The following is a 19899-nucleotide window of genomic DNA, read 5'->3' as shown; positions in this document are numbered from 1 at the left end:
GGGAAATGGCAACAGATTGGAAACTGAAGGTTATATTCGGAATATCTCTGTCAATATGCAAGGAGCCCAAATTGATCTTCTTGTCTTTTTACTGCCGATTTCTGAGGCTGATTTGATTATTGGTACTAATGGACTTTCAACGGTAGCCCTCACATCCATGATTATAAGGATCTCAACATACAATTTCATTATTAGATTTTAAGAATAAAAATAAACAATAAACATACTAATTTAAGAGCTAATAAATAAGTTGTCAATCATTTACTTTTTTCACCAAAAACATCCTAAAAGAATAGTAATCTCATAATCAAAGTTTATGTAATTAATTTTGTTATAATAAGAGATGTTATAGGACATATGTTGTCACAATATATTTTACAGTTAAATTTATATAATAGCTTATAAATTTATTGTTTAAAATCATATAATTATTGTTGTCGTTAATTTCTATTTTTTTATTCTATTTTTCTTCAATTAAACGTGTCTATTTACATTTGACTTTTTCGTTTATTCCTTTACGCACCTACTACCTTTTTCCAAAAAAGCCTGAACATCTAAACAGATAAATTGGATTTTTTCTTTTTTAAGCTTATTTGCAATATAAAATATATAATTCATCTTATTTGACTTTGTCTAGACCATTATACTAAATCATTTTTAATTTTTTTTATAATTTTCTTTTAATATATGAAATTTGCATTACTTTAAGCCTAACTCAATCCTATAAAATCGACTCATGGAATAAGGTTTGTACTCACTTATGTACAATAAAATGTCCTAATCTCTAATCGATGTGGGATCTCCAACACATTTTAATTATTTTTATTTTTATTTTAACTTTTTAAAGCTTAAAGAATAATATTTTATTGATGTAATTCAAATCTTTTTTGCCGTCTAGTATACGTCTTTGGAATCAAACTTTTAATTATTATTGTAGGACCATTCTATTTATGCACGTGTTTGGAGTTTTTTTGGTGGCCACTTGCTTTTTTATTTTTTGTAAGTGGTACAAAGTGGTGGCATATAGTTCCTATAATTCCATTGAAGTGTTTTTTTTTTCAGCCTCATTCTTCAAGGGTGTATCACATCAATAACTGTGATTTCTTCATCAATATATATACAATACACAAAATGAAACTATAGTTGGCATAAACAATGGATGAAACATGGGAAAAATGGTTTTCTGATTTGGTAATATACTCAACATCCATTACATTAGAATCATGCAAGCATTTATATCATATATATATATATACTTTTTGGTTGTTATGAAAATGGTTCTATCCCTTTTGCAGGAAATGGATGATGAGTTGCATATGTTCAATGAACACAACATGAACACTCTTGAGGAAGAATTGATGAAGGTGGTGAGTTCAGTGCCTTGTGATTCAGATTTTGCTAACAGCAGCAGCAACAACAATGGTTCATGTTTGGAAAGGAACACACAACATGCGAATTCTAATTCGGAGAAGAACCAAGTAGTTTCATCCTGCAATCTCTCTTTTGAGGATTCCACTGTGGTGTCAAATGTTCCTGATAAATCATTCCATGAAAAGCCTTTGAAGGGAAGAAGCTCTTCTCTGTCGCAACAACACATAATGGCTGAGAGGAAGAGGAGAGAGAAAATCAGCACCTTGCTTGTAGAACTTTCAGCCATGGTTCCTGGTTTGAAAAAGGTCACTTCAAACCCTTTCTATTTTTCTTCAACTTATAGGTTTAGTTATGTTTTCTATTTCTTCTTCATCTTTCATGCAGATAAAAAAATGAGTAAGTACTACTATAACCTTTTTATATTTGTGATTTGTTTTATGAATTTTCTATAAAAAAAATAGTTATTTTTATAAACTCTTGTGTCACTTTTATAAATTTCTTTAGTGAGAAAAAATATATAAAATATGAAAACTTCTATTAACATGAATTTCGCAAATAAATTTGTCTAATAGATTAAGATTAATAACTAATTTAATAGTTAAAATCTTGATAGTTAAGTAATAATTAGTTACTATATCAATTAAAAATATTAAATAAAAAATATTTTATAAAAATAATTATTATATTAATTAAATTAGATATTATTTTAAAAAATAAAAAATATTAGTATCTAAATTATTTTTTTGTTAATGATAAATAATTTGTAAATTAATATTTAATTACTTATCAGGATTTAACTATTAAAATAGAAAGTAACAATATTTTACACAAGTTAAGTTTTAGTTTGTATGAGTTAAGCATGATAAGTATTCTTTTATATTTTATTAATTAGGCAAGTCATAAGAAGACTTATTCCTCCAAAAGTTTATATTCCAGTTTCTACCTTACCTATTTAATTTTAATTAACAATAGCAACTTATGAGGACCTCATCAACTACATAATAAATTCATAACTTGTACACTGTAATATTACACTGGAGTTTGTATTTCTTAATCTCCTCTCCTGGTTGAGTCTTGTTCATATTAGAGTGCGAGTGTTCAGTCTTTTCAATTTGATATGACATAAAAACGAATTTTTTTATTAAAGTGGGTCAATTTTTCCTATTTTTTTATTAAAATTGAAACTTATTTTAGAAAAATTTGAGATATTCGTAAGTCGTATGATTTTATTGTGAATAAGTCGTTTCAAATTGGTACAATCTTTGACATGTCAATGTGAAGTCGTGCTATGATGAGATGACTTTAGTTCAATCTGGTTATACTGAAATCACGCACGACTTTATCTTGATTTGTGATGGAAACCTGAGAGATGAAGCAATCATTGAGCTAGTCCAACCCTCTATAAGGATCACCAGAAACATGACACAGGACACATGACTAGGTTAGGAGCAATCCATAGTTAGTGCATTGGGACCTATCATTCCTTAGAGGATTACTAGAAGCATAACCCACATGATTGGACCTAAGAACCAGTTATTTTCATTAATTTTACTCTCATTAGAGTAGGGTGTATTTAGTAAAATTAAATTGGGCTTGTGCCAAACCCATTTACTGTTCATGTGCCATCTAGGTTTAGAATTTTTTTAACCTAGCTTCTAAAAACTATCTTATAGGTGTGACATTGACCTAGAGTCAACCCTAGCCGACCTCTCTCTTCTCTCCTCTCACTCTTGCCCATCAAGGCACCCTCTCCTATAAATAGGGTGTCTTGCCTCATGTATTTTCACCTTCAATTTTGAATAGAAAAGAAACTTTATCACAATGTTTAGTAACTCTTGAGTACTCTCATTTTGGGTCTTATATTAAGTGTAGTGCACTTCAAGTGGCGGCTCTTCACCACTCATCTTGGAGTCTTCCACCACTCCAAGTGGCATGACCACTTCCTCCATCATCCATAAGCTTCTCTTACTCTTTCTTTTTTTCTTTGTCATTTGCACAATTGTTCTTTTTCATTTCATGTCATGTCCTTTAATGTTTTTTTCCATTCGGTCATCTTTTGTCATTTCTATCTTATATTGTCTTAAATTTCGCACCTCATCATCATCACTATATAATTGTGTTTTTTTCCTCTTTTGTTCTCTGTAAGATAACTTTTACACTTACTTAACCACTTGATTAAGTTCGTGTCTAGTGACAATATTTTTTGAGCTTATCACTAATCATAAACACTGTGAAACATCTAAAATGTGTCAATCTAAAATCAACTCACTACCAATATGTCTAAAAAGTCATGTCAGTTGGCATTTTTCCATATCCATAATTTACTCAAAAACAACTTCATTTTAGTAAAAAAATAAGTAAATGACAAAAGGATTTGTGGTTTATTTCCACATCCTCATATTTATTCAAGCTGACATTACAAAATGAATAAAACCATCCAAGTGAAATGAGTGTCAAAATTAAAGCTAAGAGTAATAAAAAGAATAGAATCAACCATCCAAATTATGTGAAACATTTTTGAATTTGGTTGGTATGGTAGCTTAAAAATAAAATATTTCTTTGTGCAGTTGGACAAGTTATCTATCATAGGCAAAACTATCGATTATGTGAAGTATCTACAAAATCGTGTAAAAGATTTGCAGGAACAACACAGTAAGATGGAATCTATAGATTGCTGCAGAAACAACAAATCCAATGTTAAAATTTCACAAAATTCTAACAATGGTTTAGATGATAGACTTACTTTTCCCAAAGTTGATGCAAGTGTTTCAGGTAAAGATGTAATAATCAGAGTTACTTGTGAGAAACGAGAGCACATTGTTACGAAGCTATTGTCCATGCTTGCATCTCACAATCTCTCCGTAGTTTGTAGCAGTGTTCTGCCATTTGGGACTTCTACCCTAAACATTTCTATCATTGCTAAGGTACCATCTAATATCATCCATGCAAAAACAAAACAATATTATTAACTATGACTTGTATGACTTGTTTTTAGAGGGAAATTCTCCATAAATATTATGTTTTAAGAAAATCTTTTTCATAAACTAAAATTAACATATGCATGAAGTGAAAATTAAATTTTGAAGAAGTTTTATATATATATATATATATATATATATATATATATATACTTTAGATTCTAATTAGTAGTTAAAATTTTGATAGGTTATTAGATACCAATTAGCTAACTAGATAGAAACTAGTTTATAATTTTGTATTAATAATAGAAATTAGTTTATATACCAATAACTTTTTAGTGTATAAAGTAGTATATAATTTAGTCCGTAAGTAATTATTTCTTTTATTTAAAATTAGTTTTTATTTAAAATTTTATTTATAAAGAAACTTTATGTAAATTTATTCATAAATTAGCTCTTACATCAGTTAATTTATTAAAAAAATTAAGGCATTTTTTCTTATATTTTTTCATAGAAATATTTATAAAGATTTTTTTGTGTGTGAACATAATCAAGTATTGTAATGTATTGTGCAGGCGCAACATTTCGGCATGGCAATAGATGACCTAGTCAAAAATTTAAGTGAGGATTTATTGAAATTATATAACTTGCAACAATAATTACTTAATTTTTTTGTTAACAATCACTTTGTTGGTTTTTTTTTTCTAAGCTCATACTTATTTGTGTTGAGGTTTTTATGTATAAGAATTAGAATATCTTTAATACTCTTATTTATATTATTTTTTTTATAAAGAAAAACGAAAATCACTTATTGAATTTAATTAGAGAGTTATCATAAAAGTTAAAAAAATTAAGATAATTTCGATTTAAACTTCTTTGTATTATCAAGGCATATGCTATTTATTCATTCATCACTTAGAATGCAACATATTTTCTAATTATAGGTTATAACTATGTTAGTTTCAAGCATATATACACAAATTTATTTAAATATTGAAATCAATTTAAATGTATAAAATATGCATGTTAATAAATATATATTTTTATTTTATGATTAATTAGAAAAAATTAATTATAGAAAATATTTTCAATAAATAGCTATTCATTTTAAAGATCTCAACTTTAGTCATCATCGGGCTAAACCTATCTTATTCATAGAAACCATTAAGGTTCTGAAAAAATACAGTGATTTGTAAACTATACATTATCATTAAAAATTAAAATAATTTTGCAGATACTTGATTGAGTTATTGGTAGCTGAGTTACTTATCAAGTTTGGGGTGTTAAATACATTTGGGCCACTCTTTGTTCCTTTTGGGTTAAGATATCACCCCATGTTAATATCCTCAGGATTTTGCTTCCTACACTCCCTGTAGCTTTAAAATGACTCTTTTACCCTTCATACTATATTTTAATGGCCATTTCATATTATTTATTCCAAAAATATTATGAAACGAGATTTTTAAAATAAATATTAGAAAAAAATTTGAAATAAACATTTTGGACCCTGAACACTTCCCTTTTTAGATTGATCAATATAGAAAAATTATAGATTCAGCAATGCCGAAGAACTATGTTTTGTTATATAATTTCCACCAAATTCAACTTTTTCCTAATATATCGTATAAGAATAATTCAAAATTGGTGTGTGATATTTGTATCAAAGCCAATTAATTAATGGGTCTAATATTATGTTACCTTTTTATATGCTTACTCGCGATTTAGTTGGATTATTTGCTGCATTCAAAATCTCATATTGTCACTAGTTTTTACCAATTCAAAAAATTTGTTGAAAATCAAACTAATCATAAATTAAAAGTAATTTCAAACTAATAATGCCAAAGAATTTCTTAAACTTATTCTTTTCTTCAACTTCTTGTATTAAACACCAATTAACCTATCTACATATTGATGAGCATAAGGGATGAATAGAATGAAAACATAGACATATTATTAAAATTGGTCTTGCTCTTCTTGTTTTGCCATGACATTTTTTGGGTGGAAGACTTTATGTTTGTTGTTAGCATAATTAATCTTTTACCTACTGATATTTTGAATGGTAGTTCTTCTTGTACTATATTATTTTTAAAAAGTATTAATTATTATTGGTTTAAAGTGTTTGGTGTGAGTGTTATCATTGGTTATAATAAGAATAAATTTGATATCAAGTTTTCACTTTGTTTATTTTTTGGTTTTGGTAATAATAAAAAAAAAGTCTAAATTTGTTTATCCCAATTTGATAAGGTCGATATATCAAGGAATGTGGTCTTTAATGAGTCTATTTTCCCTATGTTGTGGTTTTTAACCTTTTTCAGCAACACAATATTCACACGTCTTTTACATTGCAAGTTGTGTCATCCTTAACTATGATACAACCTATAGCTTTTTCATTTTCTGATCAAACTGGTATTTCTATGACGTAGCCTATGTCTACCACTTGCCGATAAAAAAAAAGCCTATGTCTACCACTGTAAGCTCTCCTAACCATTTTTTATCATTTTTTTTAATAATCCTAATATCCCATGTAGCTTACATTTATCTGCTACAAATGAAAATGTTTCTTTTGTTATTAATCATCCTATGATAACTTAGTCAAAAACTTGTATTGTAAAACCAGAAAGATATACTGCTACTTTTTTCTGTTGAACCTATGAATTTTAAACAATCTCTATCTAATTCAAATTGGTTTCGTGTTATGCAAATTGGGTTTGATGCACTTGTTAGAAACAACATGTGAACTTTCATTTATTTACCTAGTGGTTGTGATTGGTTGAAAATGGGTTTAGGCATACGACTCACTATCAAACCTCTAATATTGATTACACATAAACTTTTAGTTATGTTAAATTTGTTTCTATATGAAATTTTATTCCCTATGTCGTGTCTTGCTGTTGGCCAATACATCAAATTAATGTCAATAATACATTCCTCAATGGAGATTTACCAAAAACTGTATATATGCAACAACATCAAATATTCACCTCCAATCTTCAGCAAGTGTGCAAGTTAAATAATGTTGGTTATTAATTCTAATTTTATTATTCTTATACTATTTTACTGTTATTATTGCATTAATGGTCAAATTACAGGCATATTAGTATTCCTATTTTATAGCTTCTAGTAATTGTAATTTTATTATATATATGATTGAGTAAATCAAAATATATGAGATCAGCTCAATAGTTTTGTAATCTTGTGCAATTAGTTTTGTAACCTTTCAATCAGTTTCTACAACCTTTTTCCTCCTGTTATTTCCTTCAATTAGTTCCTACAAATGGTATCAGAGTCAGTCTGTTATCATGAATTCTACCCAATTATCAGTCTTTATCCTTGATGGAAAAAATTACAATCGGTGGTGTGTGCAGATGAGAGTTATGTTTGATTATCATGAGTTATGGGATGTCGTTGAGAGTGGAGTGTCTGCATTAGCTGCTAATGCAATTGAGGCGCAACGATTAACGCATCGTGATCAGAAAAAGAAGGACAAAAAGGCTTTGTATCTCATCCATCAAGGGATGAATGACGAGACTTTTGAGCAGATAGAAGGAGCAACAACTGTCAGTGAGGCTTGGACCATTTTGTCAACCAATTATAAAGGTGATGACAAGATCAAGAGGGTGCGTCTTCAAACCCTAAGACGCCAATATGAACTGCTGCAGATGGAAACCACAGAGACTGTTGATGTCTATATAAATAAAGTTCTTGCCTTGACAAATCAGATGAAGACCAATGATGAAACACATTTGGAGCAAGCAAAGCTGGAGAAGATTTTGAGATCTGTAACCCCCAGATTTGAACATGTTGTTGCCGCAATTGAAGAGGCCAATGACATTTCAAAAATGACAGTAAGGTTATTGTCTGGTTCCCTACGAGCTCATGAACAGCGGATGAATGACAATAAGATTGAAAAACCAATTGAACAGGCTTTACAAGCACAAGCCTCAATTGGTAGCTCCTCATAAACATGATACTTATTCTAGCAAAGGTCGTGGTGGCCAAAATCATGGAGGCGCTGAGCAAAACAACTTTGGTTCCAATCACAATCCAAGTTCAAATAACTATTGGCGCGAAGGATGTGGTCGTAGAGGACGAGAAGACATTTATAATTATTAAAATGTGGAGTGTTATAACTGCCATAAGCGTGGCCATTATGCAAATGAGTGCAGATCAAAAGGTGATAATCATGCTGCCAATTGTGCTCAAGAAGACAATAATCACATACAAGATGAAGAGGATCATGCAGTACTAATGGCAACCACATTAAATGAAACACCAAACAATCAGCCTTGGTATTTGTATACAGGTTGCACAAATCATATGTGTGGTCAGAAGGAGTTGTTTGCAGATTTGGATGACTCATTTCACACAAAAGTGAAATTCGGTGATGACAGGTTCGTTCCGGTGACTGGAAAATGGTGAATTCTTATTACATTGAAGAATGGTGATCACAGGTACATCTATGATGTTTTCTATGTACCTGATATGAAAAGTAATTTGTTGAGTATGGGATAGCTGGCCGAAAAGGGTTACGTGATGCACATAGTTAAAAATCAATTCTCAATTTTTGATAAAAAAGGTAGTTTGATTCTTAAAACCTTTTTATCAAAAAATCGCATGTTTCCAGTAGATATTCATATGGGTGATTTTAAGTGCTTAAATGCAATAGTGAATAATGAATCGTGGTTGTGGCATTTACGTTTTGGGTACTTAAATTTTCAGAGTTTGGAAAATTTCTCCAAACGAAATTTAGTGAATGGTTTACCCCATATTCATCACCCTGATCAATTGTGTGAAACTTGCATTTTTGGAAAGAATCACAGGATACCATTTGTTAAGGAGCCTTGGCATGCAAAATTTCCTTTGGAGCTTGTTCATACAAATGTTTGTGGCTCGATGAACATATCATCAGTTGGAGGTAATAAGTATTTTTTAACCTTTATTGATGATTTTTCAAGGAAAACCTGGATTTATCTATTGAAAAGCAAGGGTGAGGTATTCCACTACTTTAAAATATTTAAAGCATTTGTTGAAAGAGAGAGTGGTAGACAAATTAAGATGGTGCGTAGTGATGGAGGAGGTGAGTACAAGTCTAATGAGTTCAAGAAGCACTATGAAGAACTTGGGTTGCAACATAACATAACATGCCCCTACACACCTCAACACAACGGAGTTGTTGAGAGAAAGAATAGAACAATCATGGACATGGCGAGGAGCATGCTTAAAGCGAAAGGTATGCCAAATTATTTTTGGGCTGAGGCCGTAACATGTGCGGTATATTTGATAAACAGATCACCCACTCGGAGTGTTCCTAACACAACTCCGATTGAGGCATGGAGCGGATTCAAACCCAATGTGCAGCACTTTAAGGTATTTGGGTCCATTACTTATGCTCATGTCCCTAAGGCAACAAGATCGAAGTTGGATGATAAGGCAGACATTTTCATTGGATATAAGCATGGGGGATACAAACTGTACAATCCAATGACAAAGAAGGTGATTATCAGTCGTGATGTTACATTTTTCGAAGATGAGGAATGGCAATGGAATGTAGCAGTTGAAATGGATTCGAAAAAATGATATATTTACGTTTTGAACGATGATGTGGAAGATGGAGTCACTCTTGAAGCACATGCAGTTCAACCTGAAGTTGCAGCTCCAATTGCAACTATGATGGAGCGACCAAGAAGGCAGCAGCGACAACTTGTACACCTTCAAGATTGCGAAGTAAATCTTGATGATGAAGTTGATGACAATGGAGATTTAGTTCACTTTGCTTTTCTTGCAGAATCAGAACCCGTGAGACTTGCAGATGCCATTCAACACCCCAAATGGCAAAAGGCTATGAATGAAGAATTGATGGGAATTGAGGAAAATAATATCATGACTCAAATTGGTTTTAATCTAGATGTTCCAAATAAAATTTATGTTGACAATGTCTATGCAATTAATCTTGCAAAGAATCTGTTTTTTCATCAAAGAAGTAAACACATTGATATTCGATATCACTTCCTGCGAGACCAAGTTGGGAAGAACATGATCAAATTGGAATACTGCAGATTAGAAAATCAAATTGCAGATATTTTCACTAAGTTATTGAAGATCGATGCTTTCATCAAGTTAAGAGATATGTTCCAAATCAGAATTAAGGGAGGATGTTGGTTATTAATTCTGATTTTATTATTATTGGTCAGTTTATAGGCTTTTTATTATATATATGATTGAGTAAATCAAAATATATGAGATTAGCTCAATAGTTTTGCAATCTTGTGCAATTACCTTCAATCAGTTTCTACAACCTTTTGCCTCCTGTTATTTCCTTTAATTAGTTCCTACAAACAAGACTATTTGTGGTCTTAAACAAGCCCCTCGATCATGGTTTCACAAGTTAACTAACACTCTTCTTGATTTAGATTTTCATGCTACAAGTAGTGATTCTTCTTTATTTGTAATTTTTTTCTCCCACTCATGTGCTTTATATTCTAATATATGTGGATGAATAGGAGATCTTCTTATGAAATTTTCTCTCTTATATATACTTTTAACTCACATTTTTCCTTGAAAGATCTTAGAAGCTTACATTATTTTCTTGGTATTGAATTTACTTGGAACAAGGATGTCACGCTTCATTTGTCTAAGTCAAAATATATCAGATGGCTCCTTCACAAGGCCAACATTTGAAGCTAAAGCGCAACCTACTCCTATGATCATTTCTTTACGTCTAACTTAAGATGAATCTTTTCCTTTCCAAGATCCTTCTCTATACAAATCCATTGTTGAAGCTCTACCGTATGTCTTGATCACTCGTCTAAAATTGACCTTTGTCGTCAACAAACTTTTTCAATACATGCATCTTCCTCAAGAACGTCACTAGAAGACTCTAAAGCATGTTTTATGATATCTTTTTGGTACTCTTCATTTTGGGATGCTTCATCAATTGTCTATCATTGGATTTACAGATGCTGGGGATCAAACCTATCATAAATCTATTGTAGGATTTTGTATATATCTTGCTAAGAATATTGTTTCATGGGAATCACATAAACATGTTATTTCACTGAAGTTAAATATAAGTACATTTAATACTCTAATTGAAATCACAAAGATTGTTTATCTTCTACACAAACTACATGTCTCAGTCAATATTCCTATTATTTATACTGAGAGTCTTAACATTGTTTTAATAGCTGCTAATCTTACCTTCACTATCTAAACATTTGAATCTTCATTTTATTAATGATAAAGTACAATACAAACTAGTTTAACTTGTTCATTTCCTTATTGGAGCATTCCAAGTTGCTTATATTCACATTAAACATTTGTTTAGATTTTTTTTTAATTATTTATAAGTAAACTTATGTTAATTAATCCATCATCAATTTAAGGAATGATGATAGCATATAGAAAAATCATTAAAACTAGTTATGTTATGTTGTGGGATATAATATTTCTCAATGTTGTTTCTCGGTTTATGTATCAATAATAGTTTTCTCATTCTGTTTCTTTATTTCTCTATGTTCTCTCCTTCTTTATTTTTTTTTAAAATGGTTTAGTGTTGCTTATGTAGATTATTATTGATAACTATTTTATTCTAAATATTATATATATATATATATATATAATTTGCAGCAAATTTACAGAATTCTTGTAGGTGCGTATTAGGCTTATCAGAGTACAACTTCGGTGTGAGAAAGGGAATACGTAATTCTGATAAAAGAGACTGAGTCCATATAACTTCAGTAAGAAGAGCTGCAACAGCACGGTATTCAGCTTCTGTTGAGCTTCTGGAAACAGATTTTTGCTTGTGAGTAGACCATGATACGAGATTGGAGCCAATATAGATGCAGTAGGCAGTTGTTGATTTCCTGTCATCAACATCAGCTCCCCAATCTGCATCCGAGAAGCCAATGATGGAAGATGAAGACTGACGTTTCAATAAAAGACCAAAGTTGATGGTTCCAGTTAGATAGCGTAAGATGCGTTTCACAGCTTGCCAGTGGTGTAGTTTAGGTTCATGCATAAAATGACAAACACGGTTAACTGAATAGGATAACTCAGGTCGCGTTATAAGAATATATTGCAAAGCACCAACGACTGACCTGTACATAGATGGATCTTGAAAAGGTTCAGAGGAGTCTTGTTGCAGGCGAGTTGATGAAGTCATAGGGGTAGGTTGGGACTTTGCATGAAGCATATTCGTTCGACGAAGCAAGTCTTTGATATATTGAGCCTGAGATAAATGCATATTACCATGTTGTGTAGTTGATACCTGAATCCCAAGAAAATGATGGAGAGGGCCTAAATCTTTCAGAGCAAAGAAAGAACTAAGAGTGGAAATAAGATCAGTGACAGCAGTAGATGAAGAGCCAGTGATAATTATATCATCAACATAAACAAGCACAAATAAAGTGAAGGAAGTAGTGAATTTGGTGAAAACAGAGGAATCACTGACAGTAGATTGAAAACCAAGATGAATCAAAGTTTGACTAAGTTTAGAAAACCAGGACCTGGGAGCTTGTTTGAGACCATAAATGGCCTTGTGTAATCTGCAGACAAGAGTTGAATCACGAGATGCAAACCCAGGAGGTTGTTGCATGTAGACATGCTCAATCAAGTCACCATGAAGGAAGGCGTTATTGATATCAATTTGACGCACAGGCCATTGTTGAGTGACAGCATGAGAGAGCACAATGCGGATGGTGTTATGTTTCACCACTGGGCTAAAAGTCTCGGTGTAGTCCACACCTTCAGTTTGATTGAATCCCTTTGCAACCAGTCGGGCCTTACACCGTTGAAAAGTACCATCTGCATGTAGTTTGGTTTTGAAAACCCACTTACAGCCAACAAGAGAGGCTCCCGGTGGAAGTGTGGTAAGAGTCCAAGTTTTGTTGGAGAGGAGAGCATGATATTCGTCATTCATAGCTTGAAACCACATAGGTGAAGAAATTGCTTCCTTGACAGACGTAGGAGCAGTAGGTATAGAAATTATGGCATTATATGTCTTAGGTTTGAAAATACCTACCTTGGCACGAGTAACCATGGGATGAGAATTGATAGGTTGAATCTCAGAGCCAGTATTATGATGCATATCAGTGCTGTTATCTAGAGGGACAAGAGCAGAAGAACTATGAATAGGCATATTAGTATTAGCATTAGAATGAATAACAGTAAGTGGAGGAGTTGTAGTCACAGGGGAAGGCACTGAAACAGATGAAATAGGAAAAGAATTTAATTGTTCATGATATGGAAACTCAGTTTCATTAAAGTGCACATGTCTGGAAACAATTGTCTTACCAGAGGGAGTTAGACATATATAACCTTTGTTGGTAACACTATACCCAAGAAACAAGCACTGTTGTGAACGAAAATCAAACTTATTTTTGTTGTAAGGACGTAATAAAGGAAAACAAGCACAACCAAAAACTTTGAAAATAGCGTAATTAGGATTTTTGTTAAACAACATAGTAAAAGGATTAGAGTTATGCAATACAGGAGTGGGAAGCACATTGATAATATGAGTTGAAGTAAGGAAGGCTTCAGCCCAGAAACGCCTAGGCAAAGAAGCAGTGGCCAAGAGAGTTAATCCCATGTCAACTATGTGCCTATGCTTACGCTCAACAGCACCATTTTGCTCATGAGTGTGAGGACAAATGAGCCTGTGTTGTATACCATGCTGATCAAGAACCTGTTTAAGACAAAGGAATTCACGGGCATTGTCGGTTTGTAAAGAACGCAATTTAGAACACGTTTGATTTTCAGCAAAATATTTAAATTTGTGAAAAGCAGCAGGAACCTGTGACTTAGCATGAAGAAAATATATCCATGTATACTTACTAAAAGCATCAACAAACGAAATGTAATAACGGGCACCATTGGAAGCTGGTATAGGAGAAGGTCCCCACACATCAGCAAACACAAGTTCTAAAGGTTTTGTGTAAACAGTAGCAGAAGAATGAAAAGGCAATTGCATATGTTTACCAAGCAGACAACTAGAACAAAAACTAATATGATTGGAACATCTGATATCATTATTGTGAAAAATCTGTTTGAGAATATCCATATTACAATGACCCAGTCTTTGATGCCAAACATTAGCAGTCAGTGTATTACGAGTAAAGGAAATATTGTGAACAGAGGATGAAGGAAGATGATTATGAAGCATTGGGAAACTGTATAACCCATCTTTAAGGGTGCCTTGAAGAAGAATCTTTTTCGTAGCCTGATCAACAACATAACAACTGTTAGCAGTAAAAGTAAACAAGACATTGTTATCACGAGCAAAGGAAGACACACTGAGAAGATTTTTTGTAATTAAAGGAACATGTAGAAGATTTTTTAAAACTAAACTTTTATGAGTAGAAGGAGAAGAAAAAGATGTGGAACCAATATTGGCAATAGACAAACCTGATCCATTACCCATTTTGACAGTTTCAGTGCCATGGTAAGGCTGTTTTGAAGAATAGACAGTGGAGTCCTTTGTGACGTGATGAGTGGCGCCACTATCAGGGTACCAGAGAGGATCGTCCATAGTGGATTGAACGCCCAACAAAGATGCCTCATTCGATGCATGATCAGAATCTGAAAAATGAGAGACATGGGCATGTGGAGGAGGTTGCGGTTGATAATCATACCAGCGCCAGCAATGAAGAGCAGTGTGACCGGGTTTGCCACACACTTGACAAAATATCTTGGAGTTATTCCAAGCACCACGATTGGAAGAGCGAGCCACACGAGCACCGCGACTAAAATTGTTGTTTCTGCCAGAGCCACGGGTACCACGGGAACCAGAAAAATTGTTCTTGTATTTTTCTTGAGATGGATTTGCAGGATGCCAGGACGTGTATGCAGCAGTGGCAGGAAACGTTAATGGATCGACTTGATTGTGCCGCTCAAGACGCTCTTCTTGAACCAGAAGAAGGGCTTCGATCTCAGCAACAGTATAGGGATCCCTTCGTGACAAAACAGAGGCAACAAATGGATCATAATCAGACGAAAGACCATCCAAGATGGCTTCGATATGATCTTCGACGGATATGGGCGCACCGACTGACGCAAGAGCATCCACAGTTCTTTTGATGCCGAGAACATACGTGGAGACAGATTTATCTTTCTTGAGTTGTTTGAGAGTGAGTTTAAGTTTCTTGACCTGAGATCGAGTATGAGACAAGAAATACGTGTGCAGCGTGGTCCAGATCTGGGTTGCAGAATGGAGACCAACCATTTGCGTTAGCAGTGGTGTCGTCATTGACGCCAAAAGCCACGCCACCACCAGATTGTCCTGTTGTTTGTACAGACGATAAGCAGGAGATGCTGGGACAGTGCCATCGGCGGAGGTTGAAGGCGATTCAGGAACGCAAGAACCATCAAGAAAATGCGAGAGCATAAGACCATCAAGCGTGGCCAACACCTGTTGTTTCCAGAGAAGAAAGTTTTCTTCATCAAGCTTGAGAAGAATCGGAGTGTGGAAATGGTGTAAAGAAACAGAGGCGGAAGCGGTGGAAGAGGTGGAAGAGGTGGAAGCGGTGGAAAAGGTGGAGGAGGTGGGGCCAGAGGCTGCAGAAGTCATGGGTACTCAAAAAAAGAAAAGAAAAGCGAAAAAGCTAATAGCTCTGGATACCATATTAGGCACAGGGCAGAGGAGCTAGAGAGAGAAGATATAAAATGTAACTCAATCAATCTTATTAAAGGTATAGAATCTACTTTATATACAAAGGTTAAGGAGGGGATATATCCCTCTGGTTAACAGTGCGAAAACCATAAATTTCACTTACCTCGATTTAAATTAATCTAAGTGTCAGTACCATGTTTAATGAAAAAAATAACAAAAAATTTCTACTCAAAAGTCAAAATGATGACCCTACTCCTTAGAATTATTTTTTTATAGCAGCCTTGTTTGTCCAAATCAAATTATTTAATTATAATATATATGCAAGACTCTGACAATTCAAAACGTATCATATATTATTTAACCTATGATAAAAATAATATAAATAATTTGTTAATCAAACAAATAATTATAGAATTAATTATGTGAGTGATGTCTACATCTGCTTAAAACTTGCAAATATCAGCTAGTCAAACCAGTGTCCGTGATAAACCCTAATCACATTTCTTTAATAATGAGGGACATGGAATCTTTTTATTTTTCAATAATCAAATTTTCTGGAAACTATGTATCATTGTTTCTTAAAAATATCATAAATAATCTGACATGTATAATTTGAAAATGAAAAATACAATTATAAAAGTTTTATGAGCTTTTTTAAATAGAAATTTAATTACAAATTGATCGTTGAGAATGTTAGACTCATGGAAATAGTTCTAAAAACATTTATACCAAAAACTTAAAAAAATCACTTACCAAACGTGTCCTTAAATATTTAGCTGCAAATAAGACCTGTTCTTGACATGGAAGGTTTATCCAATTCTTGGACAATAAGTTACATAAATTGTTGGCCAAAGAACAGAAAAACAGACACACAAAAATTGAGATTGATCAATTGTTGTTTTCATGTATTTGGATTTTTTCTTTCTTGCATAGTTAACAACAAAGTGAGACATGTTATTAGAGAAAAAAAAAATGTCAATATTTTTGTCATTTTTAAATAAATAATTTTATTTAATATCTAAAATTGCCCCGTAAAAAAAAAAACCTAAATGTATGAATTTGATTAATATTATAAAGAGAAAAAAATGTAATGTAGTAAATATTATTAAATATTAATTATCATCTGGTGTTAATTAATAAAAATAGAGGAAATATTTGTGTTTATAGGTTAAAAAGAAACAAAAACAAAAGTAAGTGGTTTATATAGAATTTAAGTTACATAGATATCTAACATTAAAGTTTTTATAAAAAGAAAATAATAGTATATATAGAAAGAGTTTAAGATTTAATTATTTGGTAGTTATAGATTATACCTTTTAATCATATATTTAAAAACAATTAATTTTAATTTTTGTAAATACTACCATTCTAAATTTAAAATGACTCGTTGGTCTATTGAGAGTTGAACCAAGTTTTTTCGCCCATTTAAAATATGGTTCATATCCACACAAGTTTTCTAGTCTTTCGGGTGGATCAAATTAACTTTTTTACAAACTCTATTAATCTAGTTGCTCTCATTTCTTATTTTCATTAGAAGAAATTTTGTATATATCACATGGGTAGTCTTTAATTAATAGTCTTTTTTAAAGGTTTTGATTTAGAAAAATCAATGTTTCAAATTTTTATAATTGATATTTTAGTTTCATAAGTAACTAAAATAAATGGAAGAGAACTTTATATATAAAAAAATAATTAGTTTCTATAGTGACTAAATTAGAAATCATTTTAAAGACTGAAAAAATTTTGGTCTCTATATTAGTTTCTATTAATGTTAAATGGTTTTTAAATTGGTATCTAATTAGCAACCAAATTTTTGCTACCAAATTTAAAATCTAAATATTTGGTAGTTAAAACTTTGGTAGCTAATTAGATACTAATTAAGAAACTATTTAACATTAATATAAACTAATTTAGAAACCATTTTTTTTAGTTTCTAAAATCGTCTCTAATTTAGTTACTATAGCAACTAATTATTTTTTGTTTCTAAAATTAGTTTATATTTCATGAATTTTTGTAATGATATATATAATAAGAAAAAATTTCTAGATAACATTAATTCTTGAACTATGAAATTAGCTTAATCAAATGACAATTGAATTATAATGTTTAGATTGTTATACTTTAAAATATAAAGAGTTGTACCCTAAATACTAACTATAATGTTTAATCTAATGATAAATGTTCTATCTAATCAATAATATCAGAATCAAGATTACAAGCTTACTTTTTCATTAAAATAATTATTGAATAGGAGATTAAGGCTCAATTCCCTATCTAGCACCATTTACATTTTTATTTCCCCATCTAGTACCCTTTTATTTTTATTTCCCTATCTAGCATCCTTTTGTTTTTATTTCCCTATCTAGCACCCTTTTGTTTTTATTTCCCTATCTAGCACCCTTTTATTTTTTATTTCCCTATCAAGCACAATTTTAAAAAAATAAAAATAAATAATAAATTATTATTTTTTTGATAATTTTAATTTTGAATGCATTAAAAAATAAATATTTTTAATGTTTAAAATAGTCTGAAATATAATTAATGAATAAAGAAATGAGTTTTTACAAAATAAAAATAAATAAGTAATAAATTAAAAATGTTTAGTTTAAACTTTTTTTTATTTTATGATCAACATATATAAATAAGTATATTAAAAATGTTTAGTTTAAAAATGAATGATCATCTTTCATTTATAAAAATATTAAAAATTTATAAAATATTAAATGAATGGATCATCTTTCATTTATATATTAAAAAAATTTAATATATTAATAAGTATATTAAAAAAATTTAGTTTAAAAATGAATGATCATCTTTCATTTATTTTTCTTTTTATGATCAACATATACTTATTTATATATGTTGATCATAAAAAAAAATGAAAGATGATAATTCATTTAATATTTTCTTCAATGGTACATTAAATAGTTTGTGCGGAATGAAACATAATTAATGACGAGAAGTGCACAATCCAATAATATTGAGACAAATTCTTTTTGTGTGTCCTGGTCTTTGACAATATGAACATTTTTTTGTTCGATCATGTTGTTCTCTTATGTCCATATCAATCCTTATTCGACTTGACTTAGTCCTCTCCTTTGAGGTTATTTTCATGTCGAGATTTGGGCATAGTATTTGACCAGTGTATGCAGGCCAATACTCTTCATTTATGAGTTCCATCAAATAGTCTTTCGTAACATGAAAGACCTATTGCAATGTTGTTGTTTTATTTTCTATATTTATTTATTTTTATATTTTTTCTTCTTCTCATTTTTAAGCATTAAGTGCAGCAATTGCATTAGTTTCTTTTTTAGGATTTTGCATTCAGGGTAGACACTTCAATATTATTTGTGTCCAATATTAATTAATACTAATTGACTTTGATTTTTTTATAATTATGTCATGTATTTTTTTACTTGAAATTAACATAATTACATCATCAATAATAATAAAAATAAATACTAATTTATGTTTATAGATTCAACTTTTATGTTGTTGCAGAGTTTAATTTTTTTATTTTTTCATTATTAAAAAAAGTTTAAATTAAACATTTTTAATTTATTACTTATTTATTTTTATTTTGTAAAAACTCATTTCTTTATTCATTAATTATATTTCTGACTATTTTAAACATTAAAAATATTTATTTTTTTAATGCATTCAAAATTAAAATTATTAAAAAATAATAATTTTTATTTATTTATTTTTGAAATGGTGCTAGATAGAGAAATAAAAAATAAAAGGGTGCTAGATAAAAAAAATAAAAACAAAAAAATGTTAAATAGAAAAATAAAAATAAATAAATGAAGAAATAAAAATATAAATGGTGTTAGATAAAAAATTCAGCCGAGATTAAAGAAATTATAATAAAATTATTAAGAATAATAATATTTTGATACCAATCTTATTTTATTTAATGACACTTAAAAGTTTATTTGAGACTTTAATAATAAAAAATAACTATTTTCATAAATAAAATATTATATTATAATAAATAATATTAAT

General features: G+C 30.7%; 1 protein-coding gene across 1 annotated transcript; it reads left to right on the top strand.

Moving 5' to 3' along the window:
- The first annotated feature begins 1122 nt into the window (after positions 1-1122).
- LOC137819650 (transcription factor bHLH18-like) lies at positions 1123-5093 on the top strand. The gene is made up of 4 exons (XM_068623554.1): positions 1123-1191; positions 1296-1676; positions 3939-4295; positions 4865-5093. The coding sequence occupies exons 1-4, from the start codon at positions 1156-1158 to the stop codon at positions 4946-4948; spliced, it is 858 nt and encodes a 285-aa protein (XP_068479655.1). The 5' UTR covers positions 1123-1155; the 3' UTR covers positions 4949-5093.
- The last annotated feature ends 14806 nt before the right edge of the window (positions 5094-19899 follow it).

Source organism: Phaseolus vulgaris, chromosome 10 (assembly GCF_000499845.2).
Source record: "Phaseolus vulgaris cultivar G19833 chromosome 10, P. vulgaris v2.0, whole genome shotgun sequence".
NCBI lineage: Eukaryota > Viridiplantae > Streptophyta > Magnoliopsida > Fabales > Fabaceae > Phaseolus > Phaseolus vulgaris.
The sequence above is the reverse complement of the archived record's forward strand: the minus strand, read 5'-3'. Positions and strand labels throughout refer to the sequence as shown.

Excerpts from the sequence above, each read along its gene's own strand:
- LOC137819650 (XM_068623554.1), top strand. The coding sequence starts at position 1,156 with ATGGATGAAACATGGGAAAAATGGTTTTCTGATTTG. Across the intron at positions 1,192-1,295 it reads AAAAATGGTTTTCTGATTTG|GAAATGGATGATGAGTTGCA; the intron begins GTAATATACTCA and ends TCCCTTTTGCAG. Across the intron at positions 4,296-4,864 it reads ACATTTCTATCATTGCTAAG|GCGCAACATTTCGGCATGGC; the intron begins GTACCATCTAAT and ends TGTATTGTGCAG.